General features: G+C 32.0%; 1 protein-coding gene across 2 annotated transcripts in view; it reads right to left on the bottom strand.

Annotated features, from left to right (window-relative positions):
- The window catches only part of LOC143063032 (helicase ARIP4-like), a 42188-nt gene that overhangs the window by 12949 nt on the left and 11107 nt on the right, over positions 1-18132 (bottom strand). The window contains exons 2-14 of one of the 2 annotated variants that reach the window (XM_076234947.1): positions 13523-14274; positions 11783-11931; positions 8166-8243; positions 7412-7486; positions 6574-6800; positions 5827-6160; positions 5172-5342; positions 3966-4080; positions 3288-3515; positions 2557-2734; positions 1674-1865; positions 1181-1299; positions 557-660 (exon numbers count right to left, since the gene is read on the bottom strand). In XM_076234947.1, coding sequence (XP_076091062.1) covers positions 557-660; positions 1181-1299; positions 1674-1865; positions 2557-2734; positions 3288-3515; positions 3966-4080; positions 5172-5342; positions 5827-6160; positions 6574-6800; positions 7412-7486; positions 8166-8243; positions 11783-11931; positions 13523-14232 — 2680 coding nt within the window. In that variant the 5' untranslated portion in view covers positions 14233-14274. The remainder of the gene's footprint in view (positions 1-556; positions 661-1180; positions 1300-1673; positions 1866-2556; positions 2735-3287; positions 3516-3965; positions 4081-5171; positions 5343-5826; positions 6161-6573; positions 6801-7411; positions 7487-8165; positions 8244-11782; positions 11932-13522; positions 14275-18132) is intronic. The other variant, XM_076234954.1, reaches the window with a different exon arrangement.

The raw sequence follows: 18132 nt of genomic DNA, 5'->3' as shown, positions 1-18132 counted from the left end.
TTTTTATGCAAATTTACTCTGGGCATTGCACAAGAACTTGTTTTCCTGCACTGTTCATGTCATTGGTCCATGAAATCTATTTCAAAATACAGTCCTCATAATAAGTGTGTGAGACAGCATAATTTCATACCAACTGGTAAGTACTTGTTGCTTTACAGGCACCATCACGAATTGGTTGGCTGTTATGGAATATCTGTGTAACCTTAACCCATTATCTTAGCCACCATGCCCACAACCCCATCTTTTTTTCTATGATTGTGACATGAATGAATGATACTTCTTCTCACCAAATGTGCACTTGCCATGAGTATCAGGATAGGTGCCAAATGTAAAGAAGGATCAGCCTACCTTTCTGACACAGACATGTTTCAGTAAATTGTATGCAACATGCAAGCACAAAAGATCTTTCCAGCTGATCTTTAAACAATATTCATCTTTTCATTAAGTGTTTGCTAAATCATAGCTTAATAGACTGTCATATAAAAAACACAGAATTTTAGTAAAAATAGAATTTATTATTGTACACATTTATATATAATTTTATAATAAAACTCACTAAAATAACTCTTGTTTTTAGACCAATATTCATCCATTTCTGGTCTGGGTACCTTCATTTTACACAACAGCTCTTCAAGTAAACTTAATGTGTACAAACTTTGACTGTAGGAAATAAAAATAAACAATTAACTTAATGTCTATTTCCATCTACTATCAATACTAGCTATTAGAAAATTGTATGAAATTATGGAAAAATTCAAGCAGGAGTGACTAACATGAATTTGGCAAAAAGTAAAAAAATCTGCAGCTCATAGTTTGTCACCATTTAGTTTCTATATTGTACAATGTATATCAATATCGTACATATTCTTTAAGCCAATTTAATATTTAAATAATTTTTCACTGAATAGTGATTTACTGTCTGTATTATACATCCGAGTATTTGCTTTATTATTTAATTTACTATTGGTCTCAAAGCAACCACTTTTGACCACATGCAGCAATTATGTAATTCTTTCCTTTGAACCACTATCATGACATAATATTGCTTACTATAAATTCAATAGTTAATGTAAACATGAAACAAAAGGAAACATCTCAACAATTAAAACTCTCATTTTTAATATTTTAATACATTTTTAATATTCTACTAAGAACCTATCATTACCAGCTGGATACTAACCTAAATATCAACAATTTGTCTCCGACAGCCAGTGTTTCATTAATCAGCTCAAACAGTAGCATCATTTTCCCTCCCATCTCTAACAGACCTGGTGTGTAATTCTTCAGTAATTTCTCTGCCTGTGGAAATAATAATGCAAATAAATATTTTATATTTCTTAATGAAAGTTTTTTATCTTGTTTAATTGAAAGAATATATGAATGCTATATATTTTAGGTTTTATTTTATGCATTTATGTAAGGTAACTTCTCACTTTGTTCTAAATATTCATTTGGTTGCTTTCTCAATGGAGCAGACCCCAAAATTACTTTTGAATTCTGACATATATAAGTACATGTATTATGATAGAATTATTATTTATTTTGTTAACAAATTTTGGTAGATTCCATAACCATATGTAAAATATTAGAAATGACAAATCCAAGAGTTTACATTACCATCAACAATTTTTTTTCTCTAAAATCCCTGAGTTTTTTAAATTAAATATATTTACCCATTCATAAGTAATTGCTTGGTCATTTTTCTTGTCCATGAACGGTGAGATACCAGCTGGACTACCCGTTGCACCTTGTTTCTTCTTTTTCTTGACCCCAGCTGAATCTGTTTCAATGTCAAGGTCATTATCCTCTAAATCAATCTTTTTCTGTCTTACTATTTTGTACAAGATATCTGGATGGTTCCAAATCTAGAATAAAGATTAACATTAATCTTCGGTTTATAAAGTATCGTAGGGTATGATATCACATAAAAATATATCAGCACAACCATTCCATTCAACTTTTTTCATTAGCTTTCCCCAATATTTTTAACCAAGTTTAATTTCTGTATGAGATATATTGTTTTAACAGAACATTGATTACACAAAATAATTTGAAGCAATATAGCCTCTATTTGCTAAAGCTGTATAAAGCCAACATCAATCAATATGATTACAATTGTAGGAGGAGTTGATTACATAATATTTGTCTCTTTTATAAATAAATGAAGACAATATTCTCATCTGTAGAAATGGCAAAATATTTCTCAAACAATTCCATGAGCTGAGTGCAGAACTTCAACATATGTACAATTTTCATGTTAAGTTTCATTGATGTGGGTTGAATAGAGAAGGAGTAGATTACACAAGTATTTTTTAGTAAGGTTCCCATATATCTTATACTCCCCCTTTCCTTACCTTACAACAGACAGAGAATGCTTTGATAGGATTGGTTGTTGCCCAAGTATTTAGACTTGTCTCTGCTAAGTTGTCCATGAATTTTCCCCCCTTTTTCTTACCTTACAACAGACAGAGAACGCTTTGATAGGATTGGTTGTTGCCCAACTATTTAGACTTGTCTCTGCTAAGTTGTCCATGAATTTTCCCCCTTTTTTCTTACCTTACAACAGACAGAGAACGCTTTGATAGGATTGGTTGTTGCCCAAGTATTTAGACTTGTCTCTGCTAAGTTGTCCATGAATTCTTTGTAAAGCATCTTTTGTATCTGAGACATAGTTATCAAGATGATGAATTCTTTTTTTGGAGGTAGAGCTGCTTGTAAAACTGTATGTCCTCTCCTGTAATTAAACATAAGATTTATTATTTTAGAATTGATCAACCCCTATTTTGTCTTGAAAATCCTTAAGAATCTACCATTAGAAAAGGTCTTGAAAACAGAATGTGGTAAAATTAATTTGTAATTCAAATGCAGATCTGTTAATCATTAAATGGTTGACTGTCTTTCTCAACGCCATTATGTTTACATTTACTGTTTCATTTTCTTCTCAAAAATTATAAAGAAGGCAATTTTTCACCTTTGTACAAAACCCTCTAACAGACCATGTAACACATGGGCCCTGTATCTCACCTTTGTACAAAACCCTCTAACAGACTATGTAACACATGGGTCCTGCATCTCACCTTTGTACAAAACCCTCTAACAGACTATGTAACACATGGGCCCTGTATCTCACCTTTGTACAAAACCCTCTAACAGACTATGTAACACATGGGCCCTGTATCTCACCTTTGTACAAAACCCTCTAACAGACTGTAACACATGGGCCCTGTATCTCACCTTTTTACAAAACCCTCTAACAGACTATGTAACACATGGGCCCTGTATCTCACCTTTGTACAAAACCCTCTAACAGACTATGTAACACATGGGCCCTGTATCTCATCAGCTTGGTATCTGATTCAGTACTATCTGCACACTGCCCATTCATAATAGGTCTTTCAAACATATTACAGAATTCGGTTTTGTTGCCGAGGTAATTAGGTCGTACAAAGTCCACCATACACCAGTATTCTATCAGATTGTTTTGTAATGGATATCCAGTTAGAACAACTCTTCTCCTGAAATTGCATTCATATAACTGAGTAACATTTTATACATGTAGATATATCAGTAGTCATGGACAAATTATTGGAACACTTCATGGAAATTAATATCACTATAAACTTTTGAAACAAACCAGATATTCTAGCATGATTTTTTGCATATGGTAATATTTTTAAAGGCATCTTTTTATTTTTTAACATGTTCTCATTGTTGAAAGCAACTGAGATATTGAAGCATGATTTTTGTATGTGATGATATTTTAAACATGACTTTTTTTTTTATGTTATGTTTATTTGTTTTAAGAAACTTAAATATTCAAGCATGGTCTTAATATATATGGTGATATTCTATAGCAGGCTTTTTCTAACCTTGTTCTAATAGTTTTAAGAAACTGTGATATTCAAGTACATGTATAATCTTCGTATATACGATGAAATTTTAAGGCATGATGGGTTTTCTTTTACCTTGTTCTAATTGTTTTAAGAGACTGTGATATCCCAGCGTGACTATTTTTGATCCTATGTCCTTCATCACATACAACCATATCCGGTCCTGGATTCTGTAAAGCTTCATGGACATCTATCAACAGAAATACAGTTAACAAGTACTCAGACACAAAAACAATATCAACTAGATATCATTGAGATGGGAGACATCTCTGTGGGCCCCGCTGTGAATAATGTGCATTAAAAAATTGTATCTTTACCATAGGACATGGGTTTGTCAACTGAAATCAAAGTTTTTGACCTTGACCTTTGACCTATGAAGTTGTAAATAAATTATGACACACCCTTTGGTGTTGGTTTATAAACATGTCAAGTATAAACTTTGAAATGATAAAGGTTCTCAAGATATAGAGCGGACACGATCTTTACCATAGGACATGGGGTTGTCAACTGAAACCAAAGTTTTTGACCTTGACCTTTGACCTAGGAAGTTGCACATAAATTATGACACACCCTTTGGTGTTGGTTTATATACATGTCAAGTATAAACTTTGAAATGATAACGGTTCTCAAGATATAGAGCGGACACAATCTTTACCATAGGACATGTGGTTGTCAACTGAAACCAAAGTTTTTTGACCTTGACCTTTGACCTAGGAAGTTGTACATACATCATGACACGCCCTCTGGTGGTGGTTAATAAACATGTAAAGTATTAAGTATGAAATCATAATGGTTCTCTAGATATGGAGCGGACACAAAGTGTTACGGACGGACGGACGGACGGACGGACAGACGGACGGACAGACGGACGGACGGACAGACTGATCACTATAGGGGACTGCCTTTGGCGGGACCCTAATAAAACAAACTTAATACTAACACAACAAAAGAGTGGAGCTCACAAATGCAGAAACAAAATAAAATATAATTATGTACTTATTACAGTTTCTGTTATACTGAAATCCAGTTTGTCATCTCATAGCAATAACAGACATAAAATGCCTACATCTTTTTGCAGATAAGGCAAATGCTCATGTTTTACAATTGGTGAAAACCCCAAAATTATCAAGATAAGAAAATTGAAACATGTGATAAAAATTTCATTATTTTAGATTCTGTGAAATAATTTCCCCCTTGCCATTTGTTCATCTATGTCTGTTTTGTAACACAAGATCTTTTGCAAATTTGGTCATCCTTAGAAAGTCAATAATTAAGGCTTACCAACAAACAAATCTTTTGTTTTATCTTCTTCATCGACATCAATAATTGTCTCCCTTCCCGCTGCCTTCCTCCCAGGTTTCTTTGGCTGTGCTATATGACCTTTACGGGAGGTCATCAGTCGATACATCTCATAACCCATCAATAACACACCTCCTGTTTTGTGCCATTCAACTAGAAAAATAAAACTTAAGAAATTACCCTTAAATTCCAGATTATATGATCATAACAATGTTCTTATCTATTTCACTGAATATCTATCACGATTCACTTACAGCATCTACCTTTATTGTCACAATTATATTTCAATTACTCTAAATATTTTCATGACATTAGCTATACTGAACAACTATTAACAGGACCAAACTGATGCACTTCCATCCCTCTTCTCTTCTGCATGTGCTTTCATTAGATCAGCTCTATTTTAGAACTCTTACATGGTCAAACTAAATGAATTTTTATGTCTGGGTATTTATTTGTTTTTTTATCTTTTAAACTTTGATAGCTATCCAGCATTGCCCAGTGTTTAAAATCACTAAGTTCACAATATTTGCCCATCACTTTTACATATTTTTTTTCATATAAGGATTGTGATGAATGCACAAAAATATTAAAGACACATAACAAAACTTGATGAAATTAGGAACTTTAAAATTACCTATGACCTTGGCCCTGGAATATGGTGTCTTGAAGTTATCATTGAGAATATAAGTTTTGAAGTTTCGTAACTGTACATCTGGATAGCCCTCCGGTACAGATTCTGGACACCACATGTTGATTTCAGACATCCAGTTTTGTAAAGTGTTTATTGGAACAATAAGTAATACCGACTTGGCGGATGTATGTCTCAGTAAGACGTCAATGAGAGCTATCATCTGAATTGTTTTACCAAGACCCATACTGTGGGCCAGGATACAGCCAAAACCAGGACTACTTTTAAACCTGGATACAGATTCAATCAGATTGTCATACAGAAATCTAACACCACCAATCTGAAATAAAGGACTCAGGATTATAAAAAAAAATAATATAATCAAACAAAACAAAACAAATAAATGTGTTTCCTGTAAAATCATTCATTTAAACTGCATATGGAAGAAACAGCACAGCTTAGTCTCACTTTTAAAACATTGAAAGAAAAAGCTAGCAATGTGTTAACAATAAATATAAAACTTACTTTATGCACATATTGAAATATCAATACCCCATGAAATCTAGTTAAAGGTGAGGGGGAATTATGAGAAATATTGCAGCTGCCTTGACAGTTGGAAATGCAAGAGTATCAAGTTTGTATACAAAATTCTTTCTGACATTGTTTGAACAAGAAAATATGATTTTCAAATAGATTCTGTATAAATTGATTTCCCTCTTTTTTCATATGGGTACAATTCATCATTTCTGTTACCTGATGCCTTTTAATGTACTTTGCAATTTGTGGAACAAGAAAAATATCTTGTTCCTCTGGTGGGTGACCAATATTGACCAAAACTCTGCCTTGTTCATCTGGATGGTTCATTGAATCGTCAATATGACTACCGCTATTGTTTGGATCTTCTGACTCAAGGGAGTCGTCTTCCATGTCATTGGTGATCATTATATCATCTTCATCACTACTTATGTCTATCACATCACCTAAACATAAATAACATCACTATCACATCACCAAACAAACATATTAACATCACTATCACATCACCAAAACATAAATAACATCACTATCAAATCACCAAACAAAAATATTAACATCACTATCACATCTCCATATATAAATATAAATAACATCACTATCACATCACCTAAACATTATTGGTTAATTATTTGGAATAGTTAATTGTACTGGTTTCAGTTCTAAGAACCTATCAGGTATTTAACTTTGATGAATTAAATCAATGTTAGAAAGCATGAAAAAGTAGACATACTACAAGTCCTAAAGAAAAGCACAGTCTTCTGTGTAGTGTATCGTCAACTACTGTTTGTTTATCTTATTTTTTTATGTATTCTTGCGGCAATCTTGCCTTTTTTTTTAACTTAGTTAATCATTGCTTCTCATTATCTTCTCTTTTCATAGCATACAAGTTTACTATGGGGTTTGTTCGTTGCTTAAGGTCGTACAGTGACCTGAAATTGTTCACATCCTTGTTCTTTGGTCTTAAGTGGACAGTTGTCTCATTGTCAGTCATACCATGTCTCCTTACTTTTATGTTTGAAAAAGGACAAGGAAATACAAATGTATATATTCTTACCGTCTTTTTTCTTATTTTTTCCTTCATCACTGCTGTCTAGGAGTATCACGTCATTACTCTTTTCTTCTTCATTGTCTGCAATTATAACTCTTATATATAAGTATTTCAGTTTTAAATATTGGATTGTCTTTATTTTGATGAAATGTGAATACCAAATTGGATGAAGACAAGTCCAAATTCAAGTTTATATAAAACACATATGTATGGTTCAGCAAAAAAGTGAAATTAATGTAACTACAGTCCTTAAGAGTCTATTAAGGGTTCCCTGAAGTTTTTGGGTAGTTATTGACCATTTGACAAAATGTTAGGTTAAATATTATAATTATTGTGAAGAAGTTGTTTAAGATTTGTATAAAAGATAAAACCCATGTTCCTGATTCAAACTAGTCATTTTTGAGACCCTTATAGCTTGCTGTTTGTTGTTTTGAGCCAAGGCTCCATTTTGAAGGCCGTACTTTGACCCATAATGGTTTACATTTACAAATTGTGACTTGGATGGAGAGTAGTCTCATTGGCACTCATTCCACAAATTATTTTATCTATCTAATTTCTGCAATATGACCACCCCAATCCCATAAACAATTATTTGGATACAGCGCTTAAACCCAATTAGAAAATTTCAAAAGTTTTTTTTTATATATATATAACCATGATAACATTTCTCAGTTGGTATAAATTTAATCCCACATTTTTACAACAGAAAACTTCCCCAAAAAAACCAACCCTGATGCCAAAATCTAAATGTTTTACTAACTTTCTATTGGATTTGCATTAGGCAACTGAACTCTGGAAAAAAGCCCTGCAACTGAAGGTCTCTGTTTAAAAGAAACCCCTACAAATGTATGTCACAAGAAAAAACATTTTATTTTGATTCATATCCTGCACAAGTGATTCAAAGTTGTTTGGTTAATATGAAATTTATTTGGGCTATTTAAGTTCCTATATTGTTAACAGAAAGTTAGCTGTCTTTACTGCCAGTTTGCATCATTTAATAATAACACAAAAAAAAACACACTACAGCTAATAATATGTAATAAAATTTAAAATATCTGAAAATACCCAGAAATCAGATTGATGATTGATTGATGGTGTTTAGCACCACTTTCAGCACTATTGGGTACTGTAAACCAATAAATTTTCGCGGATACTTTATTTTGTGTTTTACCCTTTTTAGACCACTTCGCGGCTACTTAATTTCGCGATTTTCTGATTAACTTGATGTAGTTTAATAAGGAAAGATTCAAGTTTTACATATTCACGACGATTTATATTCGCGTTGTTTTTCTACTCGCGAAAGTCGCGAAACTAAATCGCTCGCGAAAATAAGTTGGTTTACAGTATATAGAGGCGATCGGTGGTGGAGGAAGTCAGAGTGTCTAGAAAGAACCACTGAACTATAGCAGGAAAGCTGACAATGCTAGTTAAGGTGGTACCTAACACTACAGGGAGTTAACTCTGTAAAGTCAGCTAAACGTTGTGTTGTAAAAGGAATATTAAGCTTCTCAATGATCAAAATTGGTGTTTGTCAAATTGCTATATAACCAGTGTAATTTTTCTGACAAAACGGTTGGTTCCAAATTTTTTTAATTTTTATATTTTTGTTAAAGTAAATACTTTGACAAAATTTTATGAAAATTAAACGAGCCAAATTAATTTTAGTGAAAGTGTTGGGTACCACCTTAATTGGATGGAAATACATCTGTTGGTTTAGAACTCACAACCTGAGCGTTAACAGGCTAGTAATACATAGATGCCAACCCCTCGGGGGGCCACTTGCTATATAATTAGTGGTAGGGATGAGCCGCTGGAATAGGTCACTTCTTGATCCTCTATGATATATGAAAAGGGTGAGAAATTCAGATTAAATATATCAACAGGTTCATATTATCACTTGCTTGATTATATCATAAGCAGGGTTTCCGCTGGCGGTCGCCATTTTCGCAATTTGCAAAAAAATCATAATTGTGGCGATTAAAATTCGTCATTGGCGAAAGAATTTGGCGAAAGAAATATATATAACGATTTATTTTCAGCCATCTTGTTTATTTACTTATTTCGGGTTTCTCGGACTTTACCAGATCAGACAATACTCGGAATTCACCTTGAACTCGTTAAGGGATTTGACAGAAAATCAATAATCAGCTGATTGCATATATAGCTATTGACATCAAAGGACTAATTAAGGTGTTAATTGTATTATATGACAAAATGATATCGTTAAATGGCGTCCATCACATGTCACAAAAGGGATTTATTATTACAACTTTGCAACGCATGTGTTTGAAGAAAATTTTGACGCTTCCTCTTGATCCGTCTTTTAATTATAGTCCAGAAAAAAAACTGTTATTATGCCTAAAAAGGTTCAAAAGCAAGAAAGGTCTCTGATTTTGAACATTATTATTTAACTTTGATATAGATAATTGATTTGAGTGGGTACTTTAAAGTCGTTTCAGTGACACACGTGTTTCATGCATAGTTTTACTTGTTTATGATGGTTTAGAAAAGAAAACTGTTGTTATGAAGAAATCTATTCAAACGGTTGGCATGAGAGTAACCCTTCAATGTAATGACTTCACCTTACACAAGGAATCAATTCCAAGTGATAAAATGTTTTTGTTTTGTTGTAAAGATCTCTTCTTATTGAGGGGGGGGGGGGGAGGGGGGGCTGGAAAAAAAGGAATATTTTAAAAGAAAAATATATTTGTGCTACTTGGCGAAAAAAATAATAAAGTGGCGAAAAATATATTGTTTTGGCGAAAGAGGTGGCAAAAAAAATAATTGACCGAGGGGAAACCCTGATCATAAGTATCTGAAACTAATCAGATGTCCGTATTTATTCTTGATGCGGTTAAACCACAGTCGAAAATGCATCAGTTATTTGTCAAACCAATTAAACTCTATTTAATCTGATGTGGTATTTCCACTGATGCCAGTGATAGATGCAATAAATCCAACTATTTTGACATTTGCACCTAATTAACAGTCAAGGGTTTGTACTATACATAATACATGATAACAACTATTTATAAAAGTTCCATTGTGACAGCGTACTTTACGAGGGAACGGCAATGAAACTTTTTATCGGTTTTTAATTAATATTTAAACATGTTAAAATCAGTGAAGGTGTTACACTCTGGGGTGATATTACATTTATCTGACCATACGTCTTTTATATGTATTGTATTTTGGAATTGAAATATCATCATAATGAAAGATGTAAAATGGGCAATAAGAAAAAAGTGTTTAAGATGTGACGAATTTATTGGAAAAGAAGGTGATATTATTGCGACTATTTTGCTTCTTAACAAGAACGTGATGATGAGCGGGAAAAATATTAAAATATTTCTATAGGTCTGTTTTTTGTTAATTAATATGTGGCAAAGTATATATTTTTGATTAACAAAAGATATGAAAAGGGTGGGGTACTTGATGTTTTAGCTGCTCACCCCTACCAAGTTTGAAGTCAGTTAGTTACCTACCGATAGGTTGATAACTCCCGAGAAACCGGAAGCATTACATTGGCGTTTTCTAAATACCGGACCAGGCCGGAAAAGTAATGAAAAACATGTTTTAAAAAATTGAACGATGATGACTGGGAATCCATAATTATTTGACTTTGACCGTAATAGTGTAGTTTTGATAGCAAAATCAGAAAAATAACGGAAAATTGTAATGGTTGGCATCTATGGTAATACAGTAAATAAACTACTTTTTAACTTAATTAGACCACTAGGCCATCAAGGCAGCATTGCTCGTTTTAGTTACAACACTATACAAACTTACATATATATATATATAATAAATAAAGGTGTAAAACAAATAATGCAACAGTTAATTGGACAAGGATTTAATATGAGACAGGTGTTTAGTTTTTGACCTTTTATCTTAAAATTGAAAATTTTGTTTTTAAATCAAATGTCAAAAACTTTCATTCTCTGAAAATAATGGGTCAACAGATCTTTCATTAATGATATGAACCTTTTTTAAGCTGTTTGAAATCGTTCACATTAGAAATTAACTTTAAAACACCTGTTGTACTGTTAAATTTATACAAAGTTGACAATGAGAATGTAATAAATGTCAAATTCATTTTTATTTCAAAAAGATAGTTTTCATCTAGATGTCTTGTTATAGTGAACAGAAGAGCAATAAATAATTCTGTTTTGACTTAAAAAAAATAAAATGAATCTGCATTTGCTGGACTGTACAATGTATAAAAGCTTTGAATAATATGTGGACACTTGAGTATGAACTCTAAAGAATTATAATTAACATATTATTTTATTAATCAGTGTGATTAATCATTTTCTCAGTTTTAAGTCCAATAGACGTTTTTTTTTTAAATTAATAGTCTTCATAGCAAAAACCAACCTTCTAAAAGTGATTTTAGTTGGGAATCCTTTTCTTTTTCTTTTTCCATCAGTTGTTTCTTTAGCTCCTGAAGTCTTTTCTTTCTTTCTAATTCTTCGGTCTGTGCTTCAATGGTGGTTGACTCCAGAGCTGTATTATCTATTAATTCTCTAAAATTACAAAAAGTGAAATCATTGGTTTTAGTCATGAGACATGTACTGTTTTGTTTCACTTTTCCTTTTAAATATTACTACCAGTAGAAGGAGCAAAAGTGGCTAATTTTTATTGAAAATGGAATCATGAGCTTATGGTGTTTCTACACCGGTATAACATATTGATTCTATAAGCATGATAAGCATGATAAGATGTTGCGTGTGTACATGTTACAATTTCAATAAATTGTTTTTCTATGAACTACAAAATGTACTTATATCTTTTTATGGCCAGCAACGAAGTTGTCGGTGCCATATAGTTTTACCCTTGTCCGTCATTTCGTAATTCCATCATTCTGTCTTTCCGCAACAAACCATTATATGGAGGTTTTTTCTGAACGCCTTCATATATTGAACTGATTTTTGGTATGTGAGTTAACCATGATAAGTTACAGATCAAGTTTAAGTTTCATTCCGCTCCGCTAATTTTTGCCGAAATTACGGACTTTGTGGACTTTGACAAATTGTTGAACATCACAGTTATACACATTTTTCCAAATGCTTTCAGATATTGGGATGATTTTTAACATGTGATTTAACAAAGATGAGTTACAGGTCAAATTTAAGTTTTGTTCCGCTCCTTTAATTTTTGCCAAAATTACAGGCTTTGGACTTGGATAAATTGTTGAAAATCACAGTTATACAGACTTTTTTTCTAAACGGTTTTAGATATTGGGATGATTTTTGGCACGTGACCAAGATGAGTTACAGATCAAGTCTAAGTTTCGTTCCGTTCGGCTATTTTTTGCTGTAATTTCGGGCTTTGGACTTTGATCAATTTTTGAAAATCACAGTTATACGGACATTTTTTCTAAATGCTTTCAGATATTGGGTTGTTTTTTGGTATGTGAGCTAACCATGATGAGTTACAGATCAAGTTTAAGTTTTGTTCCGCTCCACTAATTTTTGCCAAAAGTAAGGGTTTACAACTTTGAAAATTGTTGAAAATCTAGACCCCTCCAGATTTTGAGCTGATTTTTGATATGTGAAACTACCATCATGTTTGTGTCCACATGTGTTATTGAAATTGAAGATTTTTAAAACTTTTTGAGACAGGGCCATTCATGTCACTTTGACACATCTAGTTTATTATTGCCTTAAAATGTTACAACTTGTAGACATGATAGAATGAAGGACTAGGTGTAGTTTACTATATGATTTGGGTATTACCTACATGTACCTTTTATTAAGGTTTTACCATGGTGACCAGTATAATATATATACTATATATTGGAATTTCACAAACATTTTAAATATTGATGTTACACTTAGTGTAAATGAAGCATTTTGTTGTACTAATCGGTTTTTACATATTTATACGTACTCATCATTTGGTCGTTGGTGGATACCTACAGTTGTCCCATTGGCAGTCATACCACATATCTTTATTTTCATATTTTGAATTCTATCACTACTGATCATGACTGTGTTATTAATCATGTTAATAATAGAATATATAAGGACATAGAAATAAGGAATATGGAAGGAAAAAAAAAAACCAAACATCTGCATCGATATCAGAACACTGCAAATAATTATATTACAATACCTGATATTTTTTCTCATATTAGTTGGTTTAACTTTTCTCTTTTTCTTTTCTTTTTTCTTATCATCAGAATTCTTTTTCCTTTTCCGAGTCTTCTTTGGTTTAGTTTCTCCACCTTCCTGCTGTAGAGGAGCACCTCCAAAGTCAACACTGCTTGTTACATTTTTTGCTACCTCATCTATAACACGGTTAACATTGTCCATAATTTTTTCTTTTTCTGTTTTTTCCGGTTCAATAACTTTTTCAATGATATTCTCCATTATATTTTCATCACTCTTCTCATCTGATTCATCTTCACTTCCTTCTTCTTCATTGTCATCATCTACTTCATCTTCATCCTCATCATCTATTGCTTCATCATTTGAATCTACTTCTTCATTGCCATCTTCGTCATCATCAAAGTCTAGATCATCATCATTGTCTCCATCCAACACCATATTAATGGCGGCATTGTTTGGAATGTTTTGAAAACTACTTCCAGTGAAATTCATAGAATTATTTCCAGTAAATTGACTACTGTTCATTTGATTTACAAAATTGTTTGAATCTCCTTCCAGGAACTGACTTAAACTATTGTCCTGATAAATAGGATTATTGTCCTGATAAATGGGATTATTGTCCTGATAAATGGGATTAGGTTGAAAAGACTCCATGTTTTGACCATTCTGTACATCACTTGATATACTCCCTGATAAATATGCTTCTAGAGACATTTTTGATGCAAAGAAAACGGGTTTAATTTCCTGGTTTCAGCCCTGAAAAGGACAGAAAGAAAACTTTCAGTTGAAATTAAATATAAACATTTTTTTTTATATACATGCAGATTAGACCATTGGTTTTCCCGTTTGAATGGTTTTACACTAGTAATTTGAGGCCCTTTATTATTTATAGCTTGTTGTTTGTGTAAGCCAAGGCTCCGTGTTGAAGGCCGTACATTGACCTATAATGGTTTACTTTTATAAATTGTTATTTGGATGGAGAGTTGTCTCATTGGTACTCATAACACATCTTCCTATATCTACAATGTATGATTTAAACAACATTTAAACCTCTGAAAAGAATTTATACATTTAACACTAGGCATGCTAAGAGAAACATAAAACTTCACCATCTACATGATGTAAGCAGAGCAATAGAGCAAAACCTTTAATCTCAATATTGCTAAAAAGGTCTGTTATGTCTGTAAGGAAACTATAACATGTACATGACATTTGTAATAATAATCAGTTGTTTGGGCAAAATTATACATGTACATAAGCATGCCACACTCCTGTTTTAAAAATACTTTTAAGCTAAAAAAATTACTTGCCTTGGAGACAAGACTATTAAATTATTTCATGCTGAAATTTGAGTTTAAATGTAAGCATTTAGCACTTAACCAGTATTTTTTTTCTTTTAGTAATATCATTTCCCAAAACTGATTTGGGTGACCAGTCCACTCTTTTGTTTTGTTTGTTTAGTGGCACAATGTAAAAGTAATTTAAGTCTTAAATCAAGATGTATGTTTTTCTCAATGATTAAAATGTCATCTCATCTTGGTCAAGGTATTTAAACTTATCAGTTCTGTTGCCTAAACCTCATTCATCAATTATTTGTCAATAATCAATTTTATTAAGTGTAAAAAACAGTGATCAATTGGAACAATCTAGAAAACATGGTAGTGCATGAACCAAGCGATGAGAGCTTAAACACTGCTCTCACAAAAGACTAACAAGTCTAAAATTCTCTTTCGACCATTGTTATAAAGCCAATATTGGTACCAACAACCTACTCATAGAGATATTTAAGAGACCAACCCAAATCATCGGCGTGACTTTTTACCCCAATATACCCCAACATACCCCAATATACCCCAATATACCTCAAAAAACAGTTTTAACATATAATTATTTAATAATAACATTATTTTAGGCATATCCAAGTTATTTTAACACCAATAATACTTTTTTTTATAAATATATTTAATTTTAAATCACTTTTTCCTCGTAACTTGGTCAATTCATGTCAGCCGCTTACGATCACAAAATGACTTTTTACCCCAATATACTCCAATATACTCGAATAAACAGTTTCAATACAATTTCAATGACAAGGAATGATTTAACATTCAGATATATTAAAATTTAACACGACTGTTTACTTTTGTTGTGCATTTTGAGGCTTTTAAACCGTTATTTATTCATGTTTTGACGAAGGTTTCACTAAACACCAGAACGAACAAACCTAAAAATATACCGGTAATTTTTTACAATTTCTTTTTTTCTTCTTCTTTAAAATGTGGAGATTGAAAATGCATATGTTTTGTTTTCTATTTAGAGTAAAATATAATATATATATTTTTTTAAATGAAATTCGAAAATCTTTTTCTCAAATTTTGAAAAAAAAATCTCAAATATATTTTTTAAGTAATCATCTTTATACATGTTATATGTTTAACATTTAAAGTTTTCTATGCATGTTAATAAAATATGTATGTATCTTTCGCTCAGTGAGGACATTGTTATTCAATGTTGGTAAGGTTTGTGTGTTCACATTTCTCGGACCAGCATATTTTTGTCACGCCAAGAAATCTCGTTGCTCCAACTGTGACTCTGATGGACCTCCTACGGCATCCATTATTAGTCGAAGATTAAATAAAAAAAATATATATAAACCTTTCAGATGTTATGTTTATGAAATAAAAATATTCCAAGTGGGACACCCCAACCCCTCTTGTTTTGCTCTCTCCATTTTCAACCCTTGAATTCAGCTTTCCAATCTAACTAAAATTAAAACCTTACTTTCTAACCGATCTTTTCATGTACCGGACAGACAACACTCGTTATTTTATAAGAAAAGGCTACTATGCCGTTATACACTCATACACTGACATGCATGGTGTCTACTTGGAGTCTCCGCACAAACACTTGCCTCAGAATAAACTCCAAATATGGAAAGTGGAACTACTATTCAAAACATAAAGTCAAAAGTCTCATAGAAGTTTTTTTTTGCAAAGGATGCCGAGGTAATTCTCTGTGTTCAAAATATACATGAAATTTCATAACCCCAAGATTACGATATATATTTGATATAACAAATTATCAATTTTGATATAACAGATTATGAATTTGATATAACAAATTATGAATTTGATATAACAGATTATGAATTTGATTTAACTTGACAAATTCACAATTTGATATAACAGATTATCAATTAGAAATAACAAATTGTGAATTTCTCTACCAATAGTATGATTTAATTATAATAATGAGATTGATTGAAACATTGCGTAACCCAAATTGGCGCATTTTTGTGTATTGATTGATTGTTTATCTGACGTCCAGCGACAAATATGTCATTGAATGCTTATTCAAAACTTTCTTAACAGGTTTAATGTTTCTGAAACCCTCTCCTTCCCCTTTTATCTATTATTTGAGGCAATTTGGGGGACTAGTTTGAATGTTCTATATTCAGTACACGGGACCTGGTGTCTTAGAACGAACGATTATAATAAAAAAAAGGATCAATTTATATTGCACATTTTCAAGTCAGAAAAAATGGATAATTCTATTGAAATATTTGTGTTTTAGGGACATAGGAAAATGCAAGGATAAAAAAATGCTTCTCCTTCCTCAAAAGTCCTGGCATGCTTCTTTATCAATTTCGATGGGCACATGCAAGGATTAATGAAACATCCTTAAGTTCATCCTTACATTTTTCTTTATAATATATTTGTTTCAATATTTATTTTGTTTGGACACTTTTTATTAAAAACAAAGACCCATGAAGGGAAAACCCATGCACAATCAGTGCGAAGGGATCTGATAAATCAAATTTATAATTTTTTATTTCAAATTATCATAATTTGTTATTTCAAATTATCATAATTTGTTATTTCAAATTATCATAATTTGTTATATCAAATTGATAATCTGTTTTTTTACTATTTATTTATTATATCAAATTGAAAAAAGTTAATATGCACGACCCTCAAAGACTTCTGTGGCAAATATCGTATCATGCAAACCATAACTTTTTTTATAATTTTTTTTTTGGAGACAATACATGTATCTTAACCGATTTTTTATCGAATCTAATTCAAATTAATATCTGCATCTGTTTCGGCCAGGATATTTTTTTAAAAGTGGGCTATCGAAAATACAGCTGAACGGATTAATCCTGCGCTAAAATGCTCTAATGTCTGCTCTTAAATGTCCCATAGTAGTTAAACGTTTTTCGCTAAAATTATCTGCGCCAATCTGTTTTCTTGTTCATAGTTGAGATTAAATTTCCTTTTGTTTATGATGGCAAATTTGATAAAATTATTTTTATTGATGTTAATTTTGAATTTGCTTTCAACGGTTGATTCTTTTAACATTTAATACAGGCGATGAAATAAACGATTCAACTAATAAAATATTATTCGGAAATTATCAAAAGCGGATAAAAGAATATGCCCTTGACACCATTTGCGAGTATGATGGTCTTCTGAAACAATGATAGTCCGTCGGAAGGGGGCGATAAATGACTGAGCCGTGTTAAGAGAGAGAGCAATATTTCTTGCACGTAAAAGGCACCCTTTTAGATTTCGAAAAGAGCAGGCTAAGGCTACAAGGAAGCACTCGCTCCCT

The sequence above is a fragment of the Mytilus galloprovincialis genome, chromosome 1 (assembly GCF_965363235.1).
Source record: "Mytilus galloprovincialis chromosome 1, xbMytGall1.hap1.1, whole genome shotgun sequence".
NCBI classification, from domain to species: Eukaryota; Metazoa; Mollusca; class Bivalvia; order Mytilida; family Mytilidae; genus Mytilus; species Mytilus galloprovincialis.
The sequence above is the reverse complement of the archived record's forward strand: the minus strand, read 5'-3'. Positions and strand labels throughout refer to the sequence as shown.